Below are 25,679 nucleotides of genomic sequence, written 5' to 3'. Positions count from 1 at the left end.
AGATATATGAATATACATACATATAAAGCATAGATATGATATACATTTTTAAATTCCTTTATAAATTCTGATTTTGCCATATTTTTAACTTTCGGTTTGATCATCAAGGTAGTTCTCTGAGAATTTAAAAAAAAAAAAAAATGTGTACCTAAAGCCAAATTACTTACACATACTTGGGTGTAAGTAAACAGCTGTGCCTTTGATAGCACCAGTCATTTTTCAGCAGTCCCGGGGGTGAAAGTGCATTTTTTCAGGGAAGTCAAGTAACTTCCTGCATGTTTGGTTGGTTGGTTATCAAGTAACTGAAGGAAATTTAAGTCATGTTAATATATTTAACTCAAGAGAGGAGGAATATCTTTATGAGAAGTCCCGTTGAGGTATTTCAAAATATCTAAAAATTTCCAAGTAAGAATGATAAAAATGACTTAAATATACTGAGGGACAAGAAATAACTTAAATCTTGGCAGCTAAAGATGCTTACAGATGATCTCCGATGCCCTGATTTTGCAGCGGAGGAAATAAAAATGAGGTTAATGAGTTTTCCAGAATGCACAGCAAGATTTTGGCAAAAGCAAGACCAAACGTCCAGGGGTCAGACACCCAGCCCAGCGCCATTTAACCTTACCATGAGGTTTCTTTCTGTTCAGTGGGATATCTGGGTGCCCAGGGTATCAGGTCTAAATAATGACAGCATTTGCAAATTAACACCAATACTTACAGGGCTCTGTTTTTGAGTATGTCATTCTCTCTCGGTACTGTCAGTTATAAGCCCAGGAAAGTCATTTTACAATTAAATAATTATTGTCCAAACCTACAAGGATACAGTCTTTCGGGTCAGCCCTGGAATTCCACTTTTAATTTTACTTCACAAGTGAAGTCATTATCATCAACTTGCTGCATATGGAGAGCCCTACGCCATCAAAAGTACACAACAACTTGAATTACTCTCGCCTACAGCTATTTTATCAAGTTCTTTGTTTTCCCAACCCACTGTTTTCAAAGAAAGGACTTAGAGGAAGTGGTTCCAAGTCATGATATACAGGGAACAGAATACATGGTAGGGGTAGGGGAAGGTGGGATGAGGTGGTGTTGAGGCAGTGGGAGGGATATAGCCCACAGAAGGAACTGGAAAGGGCTTTCTGCCACCTCTGTTCTTGCAGAGTGTCTCAGCACCTTGAGAAAATAGCAACTGTCTTCCTGCCTCGCAAGGAGATGGTTTCCACTTTGTTGAATATAACGGCCTGTGTTGGTTTCCTTGTAGGCTGTGGTGGAACTCTTTACGGACACAGTGGCTCCTTCACCAGCCCTGGCTACCCGGGAACTTACCCAAACAACACTCACTGTGAATGGACCATCATTGCTCCTGCTGGCAGACCTGTCACGGTCGGCTTTTACTTTGTCAGCATTGATGATCCCGGAGACTGTGTCCAGAACTATCTCATACTCTACAATGGACCGGATGCTAATTCTCCAGCCTCTGGACCATACTGTGGGGCAGTGAGTAAAACAAACATTTTAAAATTCCCATTTATTATTTTTAAATAACTTACTGTACACTTTTAAAGGCAGACACATGCAAAGTACAAAGCACAAGCCTTTTGCAAATTTCAGCAGTTTCCAGATTTTCCTTTCTATTTGGGGAGCACGAGTGCCACCTAGTGGGCACTGTGTTAAATTAATAGTAATAGTTCCCAGACTCCACTGCATCAGAATCGCTTTGGGCAGCCACGTAGGGGTCCAGACTTCCAGTGCCCGCTCCCATCCACTGAACCAGAATTTCTAGGACAGGGGCTGTCGTACGTTGTTTTTTAAAAGCTCCATACGTGATTTCAATGAACTTCCCAGGGTTGAATACCCATACTGTTTTCTCCATGAGTACAACTACAGACCATTTGGACACCTGACTCCATTTTATCTACTTCTTGTTGAAAATCGTAGGAATTCTTTGAAGAAATAAATAGAGATATTGAAAATGGGTCTAGTAACTAGTAGTTGTTCTTGTAAAGTTCTGCTGTGATAGATCTCCCTTAAACGTCAAGATAGGATTCTGACAGGGACTCAATTTTGCTTGCGTCTGTCCTTGCCACCTTCTCGTTTTATGTGAAAGTAGATACGGAGCTTTCCAGTAAGGGAAATGTGACCACAGTAGAGAGAATATCAGTTCTTGCTGTTCTGCTCTTTATTTATTAGCCTTGCTAATTAATAAGGCAGTGGACTACAGCAGCTAAAAATCTAAAGAGTTGTTTGGTTTTTCTAAATTGAGATGCAATTGATATATAACGTATTAGTTTCAGGTGTACGGCATGAATTTTTTGTGTGTGTGTGTGACCAGAACTTTTAAGCTCTACTCTCTTAGCAACGTTCAAACAGACACTACATTCCCAGGGCTTACTTATAACTGGGACTTTGTACCTTTTGACAACCTTCATCCATTTCACCAATCTCCCACCTCCCACCTCTAGCAACCACCAGTTTGTTCTCTATATCTGAGAATTTGGTTTTTTGTTTTCGTTTCATTTCATTTTGTTTTTTAGATTCCACAAATAAGTGAGATCATGTAGTATTTACCTTTCTCTAACTTATTTCACTTAGTATAATGATCTCAAGGACCTTCCGTGTTGTCACAAACAGCAGGATTCCCTTCAATTTGTGGCAATTTGTGGCTGGATAATACTCCCTTATCATCGCATTATAAATATACAAATATATAATGTTATAAATACAGATCCTATATATTTATCCATTTGTCCATTGATGGACAGTTAAATTGCTTCCACATCTTGGCTCTCATAAATAATGCTGCGATGAACACAGGGGTGCAGATATCTTTTCAAGTTGTTTTTGTTTTTTTCTGAATTCCCAGAAGTAGAATTGCTGGGCCACATGGTAGTCCTGTTTTTAATTTTTTGAGGAATCTCCATACTGCGTTCCACAGTGGCCGCACCAATTTGCATTCCCACCAACAGTGCACGAGGGTTCCCTTTTCTCCACGTCCTCGCCAGCGCTTGTTATTTCGTGTCTTTTTTATGACAGGCATTCTAACAGGTATGAAGGGGTATCTCATTGTGGTTTTGATTTGCATTTTTCTGATGATTAGTGATTTTGAGCATCTTTTCACATACTTGTTGGCCATCTGTATTCTTTGGAAAAATGACTATTCAGGTCCTATGTCCATTTTTTAAATCGGATTGTTTGTTTTTGCTATTGAGTTAAATTCTTTATATATTTTGATTGTTTTTTAATTCTTTATGTATTTTGGATGTTAACCCCTTATCAGATACATAATTTGCAAATATTTTCTCCCATTCAGTAGATTGCCTTTTTATTTTGTTGATGGCTTCCTTTGCAGTGCAGAAGCTTTTTAGTTTGATGTAGATCCTTTTGTTTATATTTGCTCTTGTTGACTTTGCTTTTGGTATCGCATCCAAAAAATCATTGCCAAAAACCGATGTCAAGAAGCTTACTGCTTATGTGTTCTTCTAGGAGTTTCATGGTCTCTGGTCTTTAATTCATTTGGAGTTGATTTTTCTGTGTGGTGTAGTTTCGTTCTATTGTATGTGAATATCCATGTTTCACGGCGCCATTTATTGAAGACAGAAAGGTTATGAAAATAAACCCTAAAAGGAAACTGCAGATGTTAACAGGGGAGAGTCGTACACTTTACTGATATGATTGTTTTAGTTGGAAGAATAAGTATGTGTTTCCATCAGAAAAATTAAAATTTTAGTACAAAGTTGGATTGGAAATTCAACTTTTATGACAATTTTATTGACGTATAATTCACGTACCATAGAATCCATCTACTTAAAGTGTACATTCAATTGTTTTCAGTAGATTTAGAGTTATGTAGTTCAGAGTTGTCACCACAAACAATTTCAGAACATTTCCTTTCTCCCAAAAGAAACCCTGTATCCACTACCAGTTAATCTCCATTTCCCTTTGATCCTCACCTCCCACCACCAATATTCTTTTTTGAGGTATCCATATTAATTCTTAGCAAGATTCATTCTAGAAAAATATGCAGGTTTATGTAAATTCAACAAAATTTCTTTATGTAGTACTTTCTTCCTAGGCTAACGTTTCCAGAAAGATGCTCAAATGTGCAAAACGTGTAATTGGTTCTTTTTTTTTTTTTTTTTTTTTTTTTTCCAATTTTAGGACACGAACATAGCTCCCTTTGTGGCCTCCTCACATCGGGTCTTCGTAAAATTTCATGCAGAGTATGCACTGCGGCCATCAGCCATCCGGTTAACTTGGGACAGCTAACTATGTAACACGGTGTGGTGGCTGTACTGCAGGGCCCTCGGGCGTGAGCACAAGTCTGCCATCCTGATGCGGGATTCTGCCTCTGCCACTGGGAATAATCTGAATTTTGTTTTCACCAACGTATGTGTGGAATCAATATGCATACATTATATTTTTGTTTTAATATAGAATGTAGCTTCATTAGCCTTGGCTGTGCTTGTCACCCTTCCTTCTAACACTTTGAGCCGAAAAGTTCCTAAAATCCCTTAAAAAGTTGGAAATGATTATGGCAAATATGACGGAAACTGTCAAAAGTTAATGATAAAACAGGAGTATGATTTTCGCTGTGAATGTCAAATGAGGGGTAATAAACAGTAATGAATTGTACGTGATGATGCTGCACTCATTTTTAACTCATTAGCATTTAGTCCTTCACTAGCAGGTGTAGGTTTTCAAGTTGAATTTTTACATGTGGATGAAGTACGCAGATCCTTCAGAAGACGAACTATGGAGCCATGCTGCCTGCATTGACTGTTAGCCCTCCTTGCTGAAGTTTCCTTAACTTCTCTGAGCTTTCATTTACATATGTCCCACCATTGCCCATTTCTAGCTTACCAGCACTGTATGTAAAGTCCTACATAGCTTAACAACGCTTTTGTAAAGTTTTCTGCTGCCTTTAACCAAACATGTTATGCTAAATATGCAAAGTTAAGTCTTCGTAACATGGGACAAAGTGAAAGGAAGACGCTGTGGAATGTGTGACTTCATCCTACTCGGATACTCAAGTGCCAGAAAAATTGCTTCTGCACAGAGTACAGAGCCACGTGAATAAAACATTCTCACCTTTACAATTCCCGCTTCCTTGAACTCTGTGTTATGGGTAGATACATGACTTTCACAGACGACCTGTTATTGGCCGGAGCCGTGAATGCACCGAACGGAACCATCCAATCCACAGGGTCCTGACGAGCCGGGGCAATGGACAAAAACTCAAGATGAAGTTCCGTAGGGGGAGATACAACATTTTGCTCTTTTACCTGAAAATGAATCACAAAGGTACAGGATATAGAGAGATCTGACACTAACATGTGAAAGGATGGGAATTTTATCTGAAGGCAAGACAAACATATGCAGCTGTCAGACAGTAAAAGGATTTGATCTCAGGTCACGTCATGAGAGTAATGGTATCCACAAGAGTTATGCACAGAGAGATGCACTTTCCCAGGAGGTACATTAAAATATCTAGGAGGCACAAAGGTTTCAAGAAAACATAGGCAATATTATTGTGTAATTTTTTTAATGTTTATTTTTGAGCGAGAGACGGAGAGAGAGAGAGAGAGAGCGAGCAGGGGAGAGGCAGAGAGAGACAGGGACACAGAATCCGAAGCAGGCTCCAGTCTCTGAGCTGTCAGCACAGAACCCAAAGCGGGGCTCTAATCCGCAAACTCTGAGATTGTGACCTGAGCCAAAGTCAGATGCTTACCCGACTGAGCCACCCAGGCACCCCATCTTTTTCTTTTAATCAGAATTGTTTTGGCTATGTAGAATCTTTTCTGGGGACTGATCTGGGGATTGTTTTTGTATTTTTATGAAAAATGAGTTCGGAATTTTTATTGGGATTGCTTTGAATCTGTAGATTGCTTTGGGTAATACGGATGTTTTCACAATATTAATTCTTCCAACCCAAGAACATGTGATATCTTTACATTTATTTGCGTCTTGTTCAATCTCTTTATCATTGTCTTACAGTTTTCAATGTACAGGTCTTTCACCTCCTTGGTTAAATTTATTCCCAAGTGTTCTTTTTTTATTGTTTTTGATGCAGTTGTAATTGGGATTGCTTTTTTACTCTCTCAGTTTGTTGTTAGTGAATAGAAATGCAACTGATTTCTGTATGTTGATTTTGCATCCGGCTCCTTTACTGAATTCACTAATTAGTTCTAACAGTTTGTTTTCTTAGTAGAATCTTTAGGGTTTTTTATATGTAAGATCACATCATCTCCCATTAATAAGATGCATCTAATTTCCGCTGGTTCTGTTTTAATTCACTTATTTATACATACTTACTGAACATTTACTACGTGACATGTACTAAGAACAACCAGGGATAAAGTAGTGAACAAGACAGCCATACATATAACTGATGTCCTCCTACTTCAAAAACCCCATTACCCACGTCCATCTTGTCTGGTTTCCTGAGCCTGTCCTGAGGCAAAATTTTTAATTTCCTTAGCTGGTAAAACTTCTATTAAGCCACCTTCCCAGATCTGGTGGTCAAGTGATAACTTTCTGCCTCCCAAACTGCATGATCACGGAGCTCCATCGGGAGCGATCAGCCCTGCACAGAGCTAACAATCAACAAGTTCACACTGGTGCAGGCCTCCTGGTTGTTAAATACCGAGATACACCCAAGTGCTGCTTGCAGGCCATAAAGCGGAATCCAAAAAACTATAACATAAAATGAATGAGTTTGAGGGGTGGGTGAGGGGAGGTCTTACTTGGAAGTTAATGGAACGTGATAGTCTGCGTGGGTCTGAAGGAATACAAGCAAGTACAAATGTAAAGCAAGGGAAAGTTCTACTGTTCACAACTGATCACACACCGAACTGAGAAAGTCTCATGGTTACCTTCTGACCCCATCCCACTCTAGGTGACATTGGGAACTTGAGAAGAGCAGGGCAGGGACAAGAGACAAACTCCAGTACCCACCTCGCCCCTCCGGCCTCCCCAGGATCCAGCAAACAAAAGGCTGATGCTTGGCATAGAAGGTGGCTTTAGGACCCTGTTCCAGCACGATCTGATTTCAGTTCTCCTGGTAATACCCATCCCTACCTGCTTATATCTGGCAACCCAGGACTGGGGCGAGCCAGGCTTCCACTCCTACCTGATCTCTTTCCCCTTTGAGTCTTTGTCTCCCTAAACAACTGGACCTTAGCAGGAAGAACAAACCTCATGCCTTTTAGTCTTCAAGGGTAAGTCTAGCCATCATTGGCCAGACTTACCCTTGAGGTAGCTCAGCAAGAGGCCACCACTGGCTCTTTCTGGACCCAGTGGAATATTCTGTCACTCCAGGCATTCTTGTGAATCCCTAGGGCATGGTCGGGGCCAGTGACAGTTGGGGGCTAAGAGATGTCATAATTTGCCATAATTTTCTATTACATTTCAACTCCGTTTACTGGAAGGAATTTGTTAAAAATATGTCACACACTTACCAAGGGAGTACTAACAATATTAATTATATTAAGAAAAATTAGAACTGGGATGCCTGGGTGGCTTAGTCCGTTGAGCGTCTGACTCTTGATTTTGGCTTAGGTCACGATCTCATGGTTCATGGGATCAAGTCCCACATTGGGCTCCATGTTGAGAGTACAAAGTCTGCTTGGGATTCTCTCTCTCCTCTCTCTCTCTCTGCCCCTCCCCTGCTCCCAGGTGCTCCCTCCCTCTCTCTCTCAAAATAAATAAACTTAAAAAAAACCCAAAGAATAATTAGAACAAATATCTATGTAACACTTGCCCTCTGCGAGGTGTCATTCTCATATATCACTCATTGAAATAAAACACTAAGAATGATCACCCCCATTTTACAGTTGAGAAAAATGAGGTATGAAAACTTATATAAAACTTGAGTGACAGAGCTATGATTCTAACCTTGACAACCACCCAAGAGTGTGACTCCCATTCAGCCTGAAGCAGTAGGTGTGAACTTAATAAATATGAGATATTATTAAATATTATTATAAAGTATTTTCATAGGCCTATCAAAGTTATTAAAAAAGATTGTTATATGACCTAGAAAAAAAATTTTAAATGTAATTGCTGTTAGTTTAGTAAAAAAATAGAGATTATACAACAGCATCCAAAATAATGGAAAAAAAACTTTTTACCTATGGGATTACAAATCACCCCATGGCTATCCATTTAAAGAGGAAGCTATTGGAAGAAAAATGATATATTAACTATTGGATATTTCATGAAAAATTGGTTTTTCAAATTTTAATTTGATAACTATACATAAATGTATAGAAGTCTAGAGAATAAAAAGGCATTTTTTAAATTAATGACATGTAATAATTTATGTAAATTTGCTAGTTGCCATAATCTAGTGTACCTCGTGTGGCCCAGGCATCTTCCATATCTATCTTTGATTGGAGCACTCTGTGGGCTGGGGGTGGGGGGTAGAACATTTCTCCCAATGGGAAGGAAGTATTGAAGCACAGACTGTATGTAAGCACAGAGCACTTGGCAGTGAGGTTGTGGAAGGGATTTAAGCTCTGATAAATATTAACTTTTGCATGCATGACTGTCTACATAATTTGCAGGGCCCAGTCCAAAAGGAAAACTCAGGGCCCCTTGTTCAAATCTTATTAGACATTTCAAGATGGTGACAGCAGAGCATTAAACCAAACATGGGGCCCAGCTAAGCATGGAACTTTGTGTTACTGCACAGGTCACATATCCAAGGAGCCTGGGCCCCGTTTCCGTGTTATAAAATTCTGGAACTTAGGGACGTGTTTTATTAATAATTACACTGGCAAAGGGCACCTGGGTGGCTCAGTTGGTTAAGTGTCAAACTCTTGATTTCGGCTCAGGTTATGATCTCACGGTGGTGAGACTGAGCCCTGCATCAGGCTGCACACTGGCCGCATGGCGCCTACTTAGGATTTTCTCTCCCTTTCCCTCTGCCCCTTCCCCACTCGCTCACACATGCGCATGTGCTCTCTGTCTCTCTCTCAAAAAAAAAAAAAAAAAAAAAAAAAGTGTACTTGAAAAAGTGAAGGGAAGGAGAGGAGAATTATGAAGAAATGAAAATAAATTTCTGGAAAAGAGGAAGTGAATGAAAGCATGATGACAAGTGAATCAGAAAAAAAAAGAAACTGCGGCCCAAAGTAATTTCCAGACAGATATGCAGCAGAATTGGGAATCGGCTTTCCAGGCACTACGTGGATATGGGGCTGGCAGGTGCAGCGTGAGGAGGTGAGACCAGCAACGCAAGTACTGTATTAGCCGGAGCACGCCATTCACCGTCTCCCTGCCCCCGCAAAGGCAGCCATGTGACTACACCGCAGGCACAAAACTGGGACACCTCCTCTGGAGAAATTTAACCCACAGCCCAGGTAAAATTAATGCTGACCTAGGAAGGAAACAAATACGCATCACAAATAAAAGAGGAAAACAACCACACCCTGGCTATCTAGAAAAATTAGCTCGGATCTTCATGCGTGAATATGAAAAAACAACCAAGAATCACCAGACAGGAAGACCTGCAGTCGTGTGAATGCGAAATCACTGGATAACCTAACAGAAAAAGGGCACAAGAAAACACAATTCAGTCAACAGAAGAGAAATCTGAAAATTGTTATCCTCAGAGGGGCACCTGGGTGGCTCAGTCGGTTAAGCCTGTGACTTCAGTTCAGATTATGACTCCAGGTTTGTGAGATGGAGCCCCATTAGGTGGAGACTCTGTGTCGGGCTCTGTGCTGACAGCTCAGAGCCTGCAGCCTGCTTCAGATTCTGTGTCTCCCTCTCTCTGCCCCTCCCTGTTCACTCGTTCTCTCTCTCTCTCTCTCTCAAAAATAAATAAACATTAAAAAAAATTTTTTTTAATAAGTGTTATCCTCAGAGATATTTGAGAAGAGTGCGCTCATCAAACAAAAGTTCGGGGCTAATGTAATCAAGGAGGAGATCTTAGGCAGTATTTTTAGTTAATAGCCAGAACTTCTTAAAATTTTAATAGAAGGTTTGGAAGACAACATTAAGATATCTCCGAAAACGTTAAGTAAAAAAAAGATAAATTAATGAAATACATGAGGTAGAAAACAAGATACCTATAGGAAATTGTCCTAGGATGCTGCCCTCTGACAGATTTCCTGAAGGTGCGAAATCAGAGAAAATGGCTGGAAAGACATTTCAAAGAAATAACAGAAAAAAATTTCCAGAGAGGAAGAGAGAAATGAATCTTCAGCTGGAAGGGCCCAAACGGATGCTAAACAGATTAAATTTAAAAAGACCCCCAATTAGATTATGGTGGCATTTCAGAACATGATAAACAATTCAAAGATCACAAAAGCTTCCCAAGAGAAAACAATAGTTCTCCCGCAAAGACTGGAGGAGATTGACACATTTCTGGGCATCAACATTGGAAGCATAGATCGATCGAACTATGCTTTTGAGATCTAAGAGAAACTGATATTGAACCTAGAATTCCATGCTAGGCAAATAAGAAAGGGTTGGGCAAAACAAGAACATTTTAAAACACAGAGCTACTCAAAATTTGTGCCTCCTATACATGGTCACAGAGAAGTTTACTTGAGCGGTACTCCAGCAAGATGTATACAAGAAAGGTCTGTTTAAACCCAGGAACCCGGTTAAAGAAACCACAGATCAGCTCTCAGCTGGAAGAGCAGAAATAATTAGTCTAAGTTAGAGCAGAAAGGTAGTAGGTTCCTAAAGTCTTCAAGAAGAATTGAGTGGATTTAAATCAACGGGAGATACGATAAAGAAGCTTACAGGAAGAAAAAGAAAAGCAGTTAGAAACTCCAGTAAACACACACACACACACACACACACACACAAAACAAAAAACCAACAATGAAAATTGCATTTAAAAACTCATCATTCAATAGAAAGCAAACTAAAATATGTCATAATTTTGAGTGTAGTAATAAGAAAAGAGAAGTCATTTATCTGTGTGTATTCCCCTTCATGTGACACAGAGGTCCGGGACTCCGAGCTGGGTGCTGGGAATACAGACCCCGTGCAGTTCTTGCGTTTGAGCTCCTGATACAGCGGGAGGCAACGACTGCTGATAAATGGAACCTCCGTTATAGAAGAAGTACAAAGAGAGGCAACTTCTCGCTTCTCCACCTCCCAAGCCCAGCTACAACACCCTCACCCCGCAATCCCCCTCCAAACCTTCCCGCTTCCGCCCAAAGCACTCAGTGCTTCGGCCCACGAACCGAGCCTGCGCCAATACTACTGCGCAGGCTCCCAGGCGGGTCCGCGCGGATTGCAAACCCAGAGGCATTCCGGGGGACGAACGAACCTCGGGGTGGGGCGGAGTCTCCAGGCCAAATGACGGACGTGATTGGTCAGCCCCCGGGTACACATTCCTTTGTGGGCGGAGCCTCACCCTAGAGCCACGTCTAGTAAACTGTTTTCCTAATTTGGAAAGGGTCAGGCGCGGGCGGGGCGTGGAGCGGCGAGCCGTAGGGTGTGCGCTTGCGCCGAGCTCCGGGACAGGGCGTGTTCCCCGTTCCGGTCCGCGTTTTGCTCCGAACGAGTGCATCTCTTGCCACTCAAGTGAGCCCTGCGGAAACCTGTGGTTCTCTCGCCCCACCTGTTAGGTGCTGCCTTCCGCGGTGAGTGTGTGTGGTTTGTACTTGGGTTCGCCTCTCCCCGCGCCACCGGAGTAGTACTGGACGCTTCCCACGCTCTTGCTCCGCCCCGCCCCCTCCCTGCACCCGGACCCTGCCGGCCGTTGCCCACCATCCAAGCCTGGGGGAAAACTGGACAGTGCCAGCCCGGGGCGTCTCCCCTTTCTCTCCCTGCACCGCCCTGACCGTCGCCCACGTGCTTGTTGTTATTGCTACAGAACATGTCCAAGTCTCTGAAAAAGTTGGTGGAGGAGAGCCGGGAGAAGAACCAGCCGGAAGTGGACATGAGTGACCGGGGCATCTCCAACATGCTGGATGTCAACGGCTTGTGTAAGTTCTCGGGCAGGGTCTTCCCCTTGGAGCCGCTGGAGGGTTTACAAATTTTCCAAGTAGCTGCCGGCCGTGGTATGAGAGGTTGTAAAGATTTACATCCCGCTCCCTGCTTGTCAACCTCGCTTGTGGAGAGCTTAGCCCAGAAAGTTTGCAATCAGAATTACGCTCCGTTCCGATTGGAAGATGAACCTGAGAGTCCAGGGAAAGAATCACACAGATAGGTGTAGCTGTACCTCATTGTTATCAGTGTTGATCGTTTGCATTTGGGTGGATTTCCCACACAGTGTGCTTAATACCCACTTTATTTTCAATTGAAAATCATTTTGGGGCGCCTAGGTGGCTCAGTCAGTTAAGCGTCAGACCCACTCTTGGTTTCTGTCCAGGTCATGATCTTACAGTTCTTGAGTTTGCTGCTTGGGATTTCTCTCTCCCTCTCTCTGCCCCTCCCCTGTTTGCGGGCAGGCTCGCAAGCTCTCTCTCTCTCTTAAAAAAATAAACATTGGGGCGCCTGGGTGGCTCGGGTCAGTGAAGCGGCCGACATCAGCTCAGGTCATGATCTCACCCTTTGTGAGTTCGAGCCCTTCGTCCGGCTGTGCTGACAGCTCGGAGCCTGGAGCCTGCCTCGGATTCTGTGTCTCCCTCTCTCTCTGCCCCTTCTAGCTCACGCTCTCACTCTCTCTCTCTCTCTCTCTCTGTGAAAAATAAATAAACTTAAAAAAATTAAATAAACATTAAAAAAAGAAAATAATTTTTGAATCATGCTTCCTTTCTCCTAATACAGTTTCTGATCCTTGAACAATTGCCACAGAAAAGTTATGTGATCACTATTCTTATGCCTGGAGTATGTTAAACGTTTCTTGACTCTCTACCCTTTTTTGGCTCTTTATTCTACTTAGTTGAGGCTTTTGTTACCGCCTTCTTGTGCTACTGTGATGTCTCCCTAACTTTCCCTCTTCCAGTTTTGCTGAGCCTGTTTACCCACTTTTGTTTTCAAGTGTTGCTTTTCTGCAACATACCTTACTGTGTAGCTCTCTAAACCAGAGATTGCAAAGTCGCATGTCCATTGGGGCCAGGTGAAGGTGGTCATGGACTTCATAAGAGGTATCTCATCTGAAGGGGGCAGCTGCTACACCTGCTACTCACATCCAAACAATTGTCACCACCTGGGGATGTGGATTTAGTGTTGCCAGAGTTGTTTTTTAAGAAGCCAAGAATCCAGATTTTTATATGAAATTTCCTAAGTTTTAGATGTTGACAGCCAATTCCAAAATTTGAAAAATAATTTCCTTATAATTTTTTTAATGTTTATTATTTATTTTTGAGAGAGAGAGAGAGAGCATGAGCGGGGGAGGTACAGACAGGGAGACACAGAATCTGAAGCAGGCTCCAGGCTGCAGGCTCCGAGCGGTTAGCCCAGAGCCCGACGTGGGGCTCGAACTCATGAGCTGCGAGATTATGACCTGAGCCGAAGTCAGATGCTCATCCGGCTGAGCCACCCGGACGCCCTGAAAAATAATTTATAGGTGAAATAAAACTCTTCTTCAGGCAGAACGTGGCTTAAGGTTGGACCTTCTCCCTTCAACACTTCTCCTGGTTGTTCATTACCAACAGTAATGCTCCAGGTTCTTTGGCGTGACAGGCAGAGCCATTCTGAATCTGACCGAAACCTACCTTAGTGCCTGTCCTTTCCACGCATTTGTTTTCCCAGCCACACTGAACAGATTGCCCGTCCCGAACCAGGGCACACTCTTTCAGGTCTTTGTGCTTTCGAAGTATTGTTTTCTTCTTCTCCTTTCCCCCCCACATCTTTTTACTTATCTGTCAAGAGTCAGCTTAGTCGTCATAGCCTCTGTGAAGCCCTCTCTGTCTGTGTCGAGCAAACACCGCCCTTTCCCTGTGAAGTTGGATATGCCTTGCCTCGTGACTCTTGTTACACGGGACTGTGATGTGTTCTTCATGGAGATGTCTCTCGTCCACATTGGAGAGTGGGGGCAACGCTGTCATGTGGTACTCATACTTGTCTGCTCTATAGTGCCGGGGACACAGTGGGTGCTCAGAAAAGTTGGATGGATCACGGAAAGCCTGACGGATTAGGCCCGAGAGTTGATGAGACCCAGACCAGGACGTGACTTTGGAGAAGGAGGGGAGATATCCAGGAGACCTAAAAGATGATGGATTCCTGGTTAGGCATGGAGAGAGCAGAGTCAACTTTACTGTGAACGCGTGGTTTGTGCCCAGGACAGATGGGCGTTGGTGCTCTTGAACCATCTCTGCAGAAGGAAGGGGGGCGAGAAGTCCTAGAGTGTTTGTATTTGGTGACCCTAAGATGCCTGCCCTCCAGCTTTAGCTTTTGTGCTAATTAGCATCTCAGCCTCTTGAGATGCGTTGGCCTCTCTCAAGTGGTGATGGCATCTTGGGGGCAGCAACAGAGCCACTGTCCCCGGGACTGAATTGGCAGTTGCAGATCTGGATGTGTGCCTGTGCTGCCCCTTCCCGGCTCTGCTTAGGTCATGGTGACCGCCGGAGGCTCTGCTGTAACCGAGGATGGCGAGCGCGAGCGGGAGGCCTCTCTCTGCTGTACTTGTGGCCCCGTGGCTTTCTGCTCCCCATCATGGCCGAGGAGCTTTCTAGCCCTCGGCTTTGAAGACGTTTCTTGATGTAATATTTATAAGTAGGGAGAGTGGCATAGCTATTTCGGTTCACTCGCATTATCTCTTTGAAGCCTTGGCTTTTACTGAAGAAGAAAAGATAGCCACTTGCTTCCTGAGAAAGCTGTTTCCGGTGTAATATCAGGTGGTGCAGAGCAAGATCCTTATTCTCCCAGGGAAGTAGCTTAAGGAAGAGCAAGGCTGCATCTCGGGGAGTTGGGGGAGTAAATTCGGAGATTTCGACCTCCTCCAGCTTCTGGGGTGTGTGGAGACCCACAGAGTGGCCCCTCTCTGCTGTAACTGCCTGACTTCTGGACTCCTGGAGTCTGGAAGCTTCCAGGATGCCTCCAGAAGCCCATTTCTTGACTGGGGTTCATTTATTGGTAGTACGCATAATGCTTACTGTGTATATTTTAACAATCTAGATATTAAAGTGTTTGACCTGGTTACTTAAACTGTAGCATAAGAATTCCCCTATTTCTTTACTGGTAAAACTTTAACTGTAACCATGAGGTTTTCTGTCTTAGCATGAAGATTCACCACGGGGAACGATTCATTTGCATGGGTAGGGAATGGTCGTTGTGTCTCAAGTTTTCCCTTCATTATCCTTTACTTTGTTTAGTTTCTCAAAAGATAAGAAATAAGTTTTGAAACTAAGAATGGAGGTTTTGTACTTCCTTGAAGCGCGTGAACCGTCTTTCTGCGTGGGAGAATCGTGTCTTATAAATGCAGCACTTTGCTTTCTCTGAGATGGTAAATTGTCTTTAAAAAATATTTTCAAGCGTTCAGGTCCCAAAAGCTTTGATGGGGAAGTCTTCATGGGCCAGAGACAGACATCAGACAGATGCTACTGTTTTCCATCCAGCCAGATTCTGGGCAGAGCCAGCCCTTCCCCCCCCCCCCCCCCCCCCCCAGCCTTCAAGTGGGAGAATACAGTGCTTACCAGTGGGGCCCTGGAGTTGCATAGGTTGGGTTCAGATCTTCATACTGTGGAACTTCAGAGAACCTACTTAACCTCTCTGAGTCCTCATCATCACATGGAAATGTAAGTGCCCACCTCGTAGGACCGGATTAGCCACGAGGGCACTGATGCATGTCAAGTGCTCAGCACCTCGCCTGGTACTGCGTGAGCATATAGTGAATGTGGACTTTAGTAGGAATATCCAGATAGAGCCCATAAGCCTCAGATGTAACCAGTTCCGTCGCAGTCGACAGTCTGGACCAAGGAGAGCGGGCTCGTTAGGCTGGGTCAGGCATTTGTGTCAGATGTTGACGTTTTCTGTGGTAACTTTACAGATCCCGAAGCATCTGGCACTTTGGCCTAGGATTCCTAAAGATTCGGGTTGCTCTTTCTTTGAAATTACTCCCTCATTTTATTTTCCTTCTCATTTTTTTTTTCCTATGTGGCATGAAATCTGCACACACATTCTCCTTAAAGCTTCCAAGAGTAATGGTAGCAATTTTGTTCTCTTTATTGAAGAGATTTCGCTGCAGACCTGTGCGGTGTGCAGCTGTCCTCACCTGGATGATAAAGCCGCTTTTGAAGGGCCCTGTAATCAGCTTCTGTGGGAGCAGAGAATCCCATTAGTAGCCAGGGAGACTTTTTTTCATTTCTTTTATTTAAGTCTTTTGTGACTTTTTTTTTTTTTTTTTGTTTTATCTCTTCAAGTGTATTGCCCTCTGGATGTCAAACCTTTATCAGTTTTTTGGTGGTTTTTTTTCAGGTTAGGCTAAAATATCTTTCAGATAAATTATAAAGAAAAATAACTCACCTTCAAGGCAGTGGTCTTTCTTTTTTTTTTTTTAATATTTTGTTTATTTTTTTATTTTATTTTTTTTAACGTTTATTTATTTTTTGAGACAGAGAGAGACAGAGGATGAACGGGGGAGGGGCAGAGAGAGAGTGAGACACAGAATCAGAAGCAGGCTCCAGACTCTGAGCCATCAGCCCAGAGCCTGACGAGGGGCTCGAACCCACGGACCGCGAGATCGTGACCTGAGCTGAAGTCGGACGCTTAACCGACTGAGCCACCCAGGCACCCCATGTTTTGTTTATTTTTGAGAGAGAGAGAGACAGAGTGAGAGCAGAGGAAGGGCAGAGAGAGAGGGAGACAGAATCAGAATCAGGCTCCAGGCTCTGAGCTGGCAGCACAGAGCCCGGCACGGGGCTCGAACTCACGAACTGTGAGATCATGACCTGAGCCGAAGTCGATGCTTAACCCGCTGAGCCACCCAAGCGCCCCGAGGCAGTGGTCTTTCTAAAGGACCATGCAAGATAATCAACAAACATAATCATGGGTTTTCTGGAAGGGCTGTTTCACAAGCTCTGTTAAACCTGGACGTGGTCACCCCCTTAGTACTTTCTTATCATTATAGGCTGTCTTCGAGGAAAGATAAAGGAGCTGTAGGACATGTCACGTTAGCTATAATTCTTAGTAAGACCTTTCCTTTTTTATTTTTCTAACTTGCACAGATACGCCCACCATTGTGTTTTTAACCCTGTGGTATCCTGGCCTGGGAAGCCCTTTCCCCTCTTCTCCCCAGCCAGCCTCCTGTACCCCTGTCAGTGCTTGCTGGCAGACGGTATGATTGATCCATCCACTTCCCCACCTCGGTGCTGTTTTTAACCCACCGTCCCATCCAGCCTGGTTTACATGTCTCCTCTGGGCCTGGTGTGCGCGCCTCTCTTGCCTCTGTACCTGGCACAGTGCTTGGAGAAAGCTCCCCCAGAAGGATTGCTCTCTGCTAAGAGCTGTGCCTCTGCAGGCTAGGGTAGAAAGCACAGCGCAGGGGAGGGAACACGACCCAGGACTCCCCTACACGGCCCCCTCCCTGACTCTCCAGAGGGAAGCCTGGTTACAACCATCAGGAACGTGCTATAAACTGCTCAGTGTTCTAGTTCTGATTTTAGGACAGTGTAAAAACGGAAAATGTCTCATCCAGATAGGAAATAAAGGAAGAAAAAATATGATGCCTTTGGTGTGCCTGAACATTTAATAATGAGTCAATTGACGTTGCGGCTTCGGTCAGCCTTGGCCTCTTATTTTTTGGAAGCAGCTTTTTTGTTACTAGCTGTGTAACCTTGGGCAAGTCACGTCATTTCTCCGCGCCTCAGGTTTCTCATCTATAAAGTGGGGATGATGAAAGTAAAGTAGCTACTTCAGAGACTCGCTGTGAGTCATTATCTGTAAAGTACCTAGTAGGGCATCTGGTGCATCATGTCTGAGTCCGTTTGGCTGTCGTGACAGTGCCTTAGATTGGGCGGCTTACAGGCAACAGAAATTTATTTCTTATAGTTCTGGAGGCTAGAAGTCCAAGGTCAGGGCGCGGGCGGATTCATTATTCCTGGAGGATTCGCTTCCAGGATTCACTTCCTGGTTCGTAGAACCTCCACATGGTGACTGGAGAATGAGCCTCTCTCAGGTGTCTTTTACAAGGACGCTAATCCCATTCCTAAGGGCTCCACCCTTTTCACCTCATCACCTCCCAAAGTCCCCACCTCCTGATACCATCACAGATAGGGATTAGGTTTCAATATATGAATTTTGGGGCCACACACTTTAGTTCAGTAGCATGGCACGTATTCGTCTTCATCTTCACTATTTCTGATATCTGAAAATCTGTTTTATCCATGATTGTGTAAAAAAAAATGCAAAGCAGTGTCTGTTTAGCTTTTAGAATTCTCGGTAATGGTGCTTCTCCAGTGACCTTCGCCTGCTTATCTCTCTGCTGCATGGTGTCTGGGCACCCAGTGCCTCATTCCCTACCCGATTGAGAATTGCCAGGAAGTTAGATGGGCATGTCTGGTGTGACAAGGTCAGGAGGAAGAACCGTGGCCTCACACGGCAAATTCAGAGCCTTGGTCAACGTGGGAGGTAGTTGGGGAGGCAGCAGGGCATTTCACAGGATGTTGGTGGTGATGTGCTTGTGTCTATGCAGAATGACAGGCATTGAAAAATGGTGGCCATTTTCGACTAAGTGAAGTACCACAAATCCCCCAATAACTGTGTGTTGAACTTCCTAGCATTTTTTCAGGATGGGTGCTATCCAAGCCAAGTCTCTGGGAGTTTCCTACCTACTGAAACTTTAAACTGTCCATTGATAAATTGATATTTGCTATGTTAAGAAAACTGTGAACTATATAATCAATCTGCAGTAGTTGGATTTTTAGCATCAGAAACTGTTAACACCCACCGCTTTGCCATTACAGCCAGCTCTTAATTGTGCTCATCAGTGCTAAAATCGATATGGTTACTATTGAGAGCCGCATCACATCTCCTCTTTCCATAAATTTACAGGAACCTGGTTCAAAGAAATTTTATCTGGTTATAGGAGATCCACTCCTATAGTTATAGTTTTGCCAAGCAAAAGCTAGAGATGATTTCTTTACATGACCTTTGCTTTGAATAGCACGTTTGGGCACCCTGGTTTATTTTTATTCTTTAAAGCAATTTCAGCATAAAGATGTGGCTGAGGAACAGTCCATGTAGATGAAATGCCTGGCCTGCAGGGGTCACTGTTGAGACTGTGTTTTCCTCAGGGCTTCTCTTGGGACTTCCTGCCCCATGTAGATCAAGTGTCTGGCCGGCAGAGGTCACTGTTGAGCCTCTGTTTTCCTCAGGACATTCTACACCTCCTCCTGCTCTGTCATCCAGTGCTACCTAGGCGGTTGCTTCCTTTCTCCTCATGCCGCCTCCTTTGGGTAGAGATAGCCCCCTTTATGGTACTTCCATGAACTTCACAGTCAAAGCAACCTCACCTTTGTTATGTTCTGATTCCCAGTATCTTTAATATTGTCATGTTTCATAATTACCTTGCAGGCCTGAACCCTATTGGAGACCCAGGGGCTTCTGAATGGAGAGGTGCTGACCAGTCAGTGCATTTCTCTCAATGAAACACAAGAGAAATGGAATCTGCAGGGCCCCCTTTGGGCGGATTTCACCCGTGTGTGATGCCTACCGATGTAAAAGAGTACTTTGGATTGGAGGTGTTGGTTAAACCAGGAAGACAAATGATAGTATAACATTCCCTGCTTTATTCGTCTGCCAGGGCTTCCATACAAAACCCCGCAGCCTAGGGGGTTACGGAACAGGCATTTACGCCTCGCAGTTGTGGAGGCCGAAAGTCCAGGCTCAAAGTGTCAGTAGGGTTGGTTTCTTCTGAGTCCTCTCTGCTTGGTTTAAAGATGGCGGCTCCCTCACTGCGTCCTCACACGGTCTCTCCTCTGTGCGCACATGTGTGTGGTGTTTCTCTGCGTGTCCACTTTCCTCTTCTCAGGAGGACACCACTCAGCTTGGATGACAGCTCACCCTAACAGCCCTGTGTCAACTTCATCACCTCGTTAAAGGTCTTGTCTCCAGATACAGCCCCATTCTGAGACACCGGGGGTTAGGGCTTCAGCATATGAATTTTGAGGGGCCACAATTCAGCTTATAACGTCTACACCAGAGGTTCTGAATGATCTACACGTGTTTATGTCGGGGTGAGTGGTTGTTACACTTGAATTCTATCACCCTGTGGTGCACATGGTAATTGTCAGCATCTTACAGATGGCGAGTCGGAAGGTTATGTAGGGTCTATAAGTTCCTGGTGGTGGGGTACACGCTGCAGTGTGTCGGACGCTTCTGTAACACTGTGGCACGTTTTTGCACCCCTGAAGTACAATGAGGGCCTGGCTCAGATGTTTAGGAGTGACGATTTCCAGGGCCGACTGGGGCCACAGACCTGACCTCAAGGCCGTCAGTTTCAGAATTCCTTAAAAACACCGCACTGGGCAAATAACTTATGCATTCAGCCAGTGCCATATATACGTAGTATAGTAATACACACACACACACAAATGTTCAAACACACATTGCCTACCAGGCACCAGGTACTGTACTAAGCTCTCCTTATGGATGAGTTCTTTTAAACCCACAGTTTCATTATGATTGTTGTCTTCATCCTCATCCAGTTTATAGCTGAGGAAGCAGATTTAGAGAAGTTAACTTCCAGTCACACAGCTAATGACAAAGAGAGCCAGGATTTGAACCCAGGCCGTCAGACTTCAGAAGCTGTGTTCTTAGCTGCTGTCTTGCCTCCTGTCACTAACCTTTTCGACGGGCGCATGCACATACAAGGACAGAGCGGCTAATTCAGCAGGTGCACAGTGAGCGACCGCTAGCAGTCCGGTTCTGTCATAGATGCCAGGGTACTGCCGTCTGTGGACTAACAGTTCGGTGTCGATGAAGGAGCGCATTTGGGGATGCCGACCTGCCCGTGCTCAGGCCGATCGGGCCGAGGAAGCAGGAAACTTCTTCTTCCTCACTTACACACACTCTAAAAAAATATCCACTTCCAAAAAACTCTTGAAGCAACCATTTGGGTAAGTGCACGTGTCACTGTACAGCCTGACACATTCTTAAACCGAGAAATAACACGATCGAGAGCCCGGAAGCCTTTCTTCTCCCAGTCACTGTCCCCTCAAGGATAAACACCGTCCTGACCCTGAAGGCATAGTTTTGCCTGTTTTTGCGCATCGTTAAATAAAAGACGATAATATGGGTGTTTAGGTGGCTCAGTCGGTTTTAAGTGTCTGACTCTCGATTTGGGCTCAGGTCATGGATCTCAGGGTTGTGATATTGAGCCCTGAGTTGGGTTTCGTGCAGGGCGTGGAGCCTGCTGGGGATTTTTCTCTCTCTGCCCCTCCCCTGCGCATACTCTCTCAAGAAAAAAAAAAAAAATTAAAAAGAGGATTATATGTGCACACTCTTGAGTGTCTGATTCTCTTGCTTAGCATCACGTGACAGTCATTCATGCCGTAAAGTTGGGTTTGGATCCGCTGTGTGAGTTCTGCCCCTATTTATTCCTCCACTCTGCTGTTGATGGGCATTTGGATCGTTTCCAGATGAGGGTAGTTATGAATAGTGCTGCTGTAAACCTATGAGCCCATGCCTTTGGGTGAACACACACACGGTCATTTCTGTGGGTTGTGGACCCAGGAGTGGAATTGTTGGGTCTGGAATGTGCTCTTACATACTTGTAAAAATGGAAGGCAAGATTTCCCCAAATAGGGAGGATACTGGAAACTTCTGTGATGGGCAAAGGGTGAACATTGTTAACGCATAATGAGATCTCACAGACCGTGCTGGCCCGGCCCGGCCGGGCCGTCTTCCCAGAAGGCTTGTTCACACCACACCTCAAGCCTGTCTCTGAGAAGGACCTTGTCTGTTGACCAATACCTTCTATGCTATTAGCTCGCAAACTTGGCTGCGAATTAGACCCTAGGGGACCTTTAAAGTTTCTAATGCTTAGGCCACACCCCAGGCCAATTACATGAGAAGCTCTGAGTGTAGAAGCAGGTATGAGAATTTTTGCTTCTTAAAAGAGTGTGTTTGCCTGCTTGCGCACCATAGCTGTGCAGCCATTGTCCTCGTTCAAACGCCTGTTGTTCATTTTTGCCCCGTGGGAGCCTCTTCTACTTTGCTCTCCCATCCATTTGACATGGACTTTCCGTTTGCAAGACCGTCTCCGCCAACCTCCTTGCCACGTGAGGTACCAAGCCGTCCCCGACGTGTCTGTCACTTCCTGCCCCAGACCTAGAATCGGCCAGTCCTCTGAGAAACCCTGGTTTTGCTTGTATGTCTTAGTGGGAAGTATTTTAGGCCCAAACTGGGCTCCACGCGTACTTCTTCCTGCTGGGTCATGGGTGGTTTTTAGGCTTTTTTAATGGACATGGCTAAGAAGAGTATGTTTTGAAGGAGAAGATACTAATGAATTCCAATTCGAATGTAGGACCGTAAGGCTGTTATTCTTCACGCTCCACATCTGTTTCCTTCTACACTGAGCATCCTGATTCTCGGGGCTACAAACAGTGGTAGAATTGGAATATCTCACTTACTTGGTCGATACCAGGGTCCCCGCTGATGGTGCTGAAAACAGTTGTTTTGTGTGTATGCTTTCCCCATTCTCTCCCCCTTCCTTTTTTTCTTTTTTCTTTTTAAACTGGACTTTATTTTTTAAAGCAGTTTCTTCTATTATTAAAACCCCCACCATTTCCCCTGTCATTGGCATCTGGCATAAGTGTGGTAATTTATTAAAATTGACAGACCAGTGTCCATAAGTTAACTGTAGTCCACAGTTTACTGTTTACTCTGTGTTGTAAGGCTCTGTGGGTTTTAACCAATGCGTAGGGTCGTGCAGGAGAGTTTCACTGCCCTAAATATCCCCTCTGCTTTACTTATTTTTCCCTCTCTCTTTCCTTACCTCCCTGCGAACCCCAGGCAACCACTGAAATTTTACGTCTCCGTAGTTTTGTTTTTCCCAGAATGTCATATAGTTGAAATTACATAGTATGTAATCTTTACAGAAAGTCGCCTTTAACTTAGCGTTGTGTGTTTAAGATTCTTCTGTGTCTTTTCTTGCCTTGAGAGCGTCTATCTTTTTTTTTACTTAGAAATTTTTTCAGTATAGTTGACACACAATGTTCCATTAGTTTCAGGTGTACAACATAGTGATTCAATGTCTGTATACCTTACGCTGTGCTCCCTACAAGTGTACTTCTCATCTGTCAGGATACAACACTATATCACAGGATCACTGACTATATTCCCTGTGCTGTACCTTTTATACTCATGCCTTATTCTATAACTGGAAGCCTTTATCTCCCTCTTCCCTTCCCTTCCCTTCCCTTCCCTCTGGCAGCCATCAGTTTATTCTGTGTTTATAGGTCTGACCTGCTTTTTGCTTTTTTATTCACTTGTTTTTTCACATACCTTTTTATTATTGAATAATGCTCCATTGTCTGGATGTACCACAGTTTACTTATCCATTCACCTACAGAAAGGCATCTAGGTTGCTTCCAAAATTTGGGCAATTATGAATAAAGCTGCTGTAAACATTCATGTACAGATTTTTGGGTGACTAAGTATATTTAGTTTAATAAGAAACCGACAAAATGCCTTTAGAAGTGGCTGTACCATTTTGTGTTCCCACAAGTGATGTATTAAAGTTCTGTTTTTGCCTGAATGTGGTGATGTCAGTGTTCCGGATTTTAACCATTGTAGTAGTGTATAGTGGTATCTTGTTTTAATTTCCGGTTCCTTAATCACATGAGGTGTGGACAGTATTTTCACATACTAATTTGCCATTTGTGTATCTTCTTTGATGAGGGGTGTTTCTTGGTCCACTTTTTATTTGGGTTGTTTTCTTATTGTTGAGTTTTAAAATCGGTGTGCATTAGATAGCAATCCTATACCACATAGTTACTTTGCATAAATTTTGTCACAGTCTGTGGCTTTTCTATTCGTTTTCTTACCATTTTCTTTCACCAAGAAGTTTTAAATTTTAATGAAGTCTCACCACCTTTTTGCTTTTGGATAGAGTGTTTGGTGTTATGAATAAAAAGTCATTTCCAAATCTAGGGCCACCTTGATTTGATTTTTTCCTTTCTTTATTCTAAGGTTTTGCATTTTACACTTAGGTCTGTGATACACCTTGAGTTCATTTTTTGTGAAAGGCATTAAGTTCTGTGTCTAGATTCTTTTTGTTTTTTCTTTGAATGTGAATGTCTCGTTGTTTGAGCACCCCTTGTTGGCACATTACCTTTTTTTCCACGGAATTGCCTTTCTCCTTTGTCAAAGATCACTTGACTGTATTTGTACCTGTCTGTTTCTGGGCTCTGTTCTGACCATTGATCTGTTTGTTCTTTTATTAGTACCATGCTGTCTTTATTACAGTGGCTTTATAGTAAATTTTGAAGTTGGGTAGTATCAGTTTTCTGACTTTGAGTTTGCTTTTCTTCTCCAGTATTTTATCGGCCATTCTGGGTCTTTGGCTTTTTCATATAAAGCTTAATTTATTGACACCCATTTATAAAGTTAATTTATTGACATCCACAGAATAAACTTGCCGTGATTTTTGATTGGGATTACATTGCATCTATGGATGTAGAGTTCTTCATGATCCTTTATTATCCTTTTTAACATTAATATGATCAGTAGTGATGACCTTCCTTTTATTTCTGGTTGCCTCCAAAATTTGGGTCTCTTTTTTTCTTCCTAGCTAACTTGCCTGAAGGTTTATCAATTTTATTGATCTTTCGAAGTACCAACTTTTGGTCCCAGGGATTTTCTCTACCGGTTTCCTGTTTGCAGTTTCTTGATTCCTGCTCTGGTATTTATTGTCTCTTTTCTTCTGTTTGCTTTGGATTTAATTTTGTTCTCCTTTTTCTGGTTTCCTAAAATGGAAGCTTAGATTACTCGTTTGAGATGATCATTCTTTTCTGATATAGGCGTCAATGCTATAAACTTCCCAGTAAGCACTGCTTTTGCTGGATTCCACACATTTTACTAAGTCATAGTTAATTTTCACTTAGTTCAAAATATTCTAAGTTTCTCTTGAGATTTCTTCTTTGACCCATGTATTATGTAGAAGTACGTTGTTAATCTCCACGTATTGGGATTTGCTGGGTATTTTTTGAATTACTATTTTCTAGTTCAGTTTCATTGTGGTCCAAGAGCATACTTTGTATGATTTCTGTTATTTTAAGTTTGTTAAGGCGTGTTAGATATCCGGAATGTGGTCTGTCTTGGTAAATGTTCCATGTGAGCCTGAGAAGAATGTATATTCTCCTGTTGATGTATTCTGCTGAGGAAGTATTCTACAAATGTCAGTTAGGTACGCTTGATCGATGCTGCTTAGTTTTTCCTTTTCTGCCTATTGGGCCTTCAATTACTGATAGAGGGGTGTTGAATTTCCAACTTCCATAGTTGATTTGCCTGTTTCTCCTTGCAGGTCTGTTAGCTTTTACGTTACGTTATTTTGATGCTGTGTTATTTACATGCACGATGAAGATTGTTATGTCTTCTTGGATCAGTGACCCCCTTATTCTGTAATCCCCTCTTTATCCTTGATAATATTCTTTCCTCTGAAGTCTATCTGGAATTAATATGCCTACTCTGGCTTTTCCTTTCTGTTTTTAAGTGTTAGTATGGTATATCTTGCTCTATTACTTTTAGACTATCAGTGGCTTCATATTTAAAGTGGTTTATTTATCTCAGACAACATATAGTTGATTTTGTTTTTTATTTGGCAGTCTCTG

At 43.2% G+C, this 25,679-nt stretch overlaps 2 protein-coding genes across 6 annotated transcripts in view; both read left to right on the top strand.

Annotated features, from left to right (window-relative positions):
• CUBN (cubilin) overlaps nt 1–5,093 on the top strand; it is a 277,621-nt gene extending 272,528 nt beyond the window's left edge. Inside the window, exons 66-67 of the mRNA XM_030320462.1 lie at nt 1,262–1,497; nt 4,159–5,093. Coding sequence (XP_030176322.1) covers nt 1,262–1,497; nt 4,159–4,266 — 344 coding nt within the window. The 3' untranslated portion in view covers nt 4,267–5,093. The remainder of the gene's footprint in view (nt 1–1,261; nt 1,498–4,158) is intronic.
• Nucleotides 5,094–11,459: 6,366 nt separating this feature from the next.
• The window catches only part of RSU1 (Ras suppressor protein 1), a 203,775-nt gene continuing 189,555 nt past the window's right edge, over nt 11,460–25,679 (top strand). For 3 of the 5 annotated variants that reach the window (XM_030320478.1, XM_030320479.1, XM_030320480.1), the window contains exons 1-2: nt 11,492–11,603; nt 11,837–11,948. In XM_030320478.1, the coding sequence (XP_030176338.1) occupies nt 11,840–11,948 (109 nt within the window). In that variant the 5' untranslated portion in view covers nt 11,492–11,603; nt 11,837–11,839. Of the gene's footprint in view, nt 11,604–11,836; nt 11,949–25,679 lie in introns of all 5 variants that reach the window. The other 2 variants (XM_030320476.2, XM_030320481.2) reach the window with 2 other exon arrangements.

The sequence above is a fragment of the Lynx canadensis genome, chromosome B4 (assembly GCF_007474595.2).
Source record: "Lynx canadensis isolate LIC74 chromosome B4, mLynCan4.pri.v2, whole genome shotgun sequence".
NCBI classification, from domain to species: Eukaryota; Metazoa; Chordata; class Mammalia; order Carnivora; family Felidae; genus Lynx; species Lynx canadensis.
The sequence above is the reverse complement of the archived record's forward strand: the minus strand, read 5'-3'. Positions and strand labels throughout refer to the sequence as shown.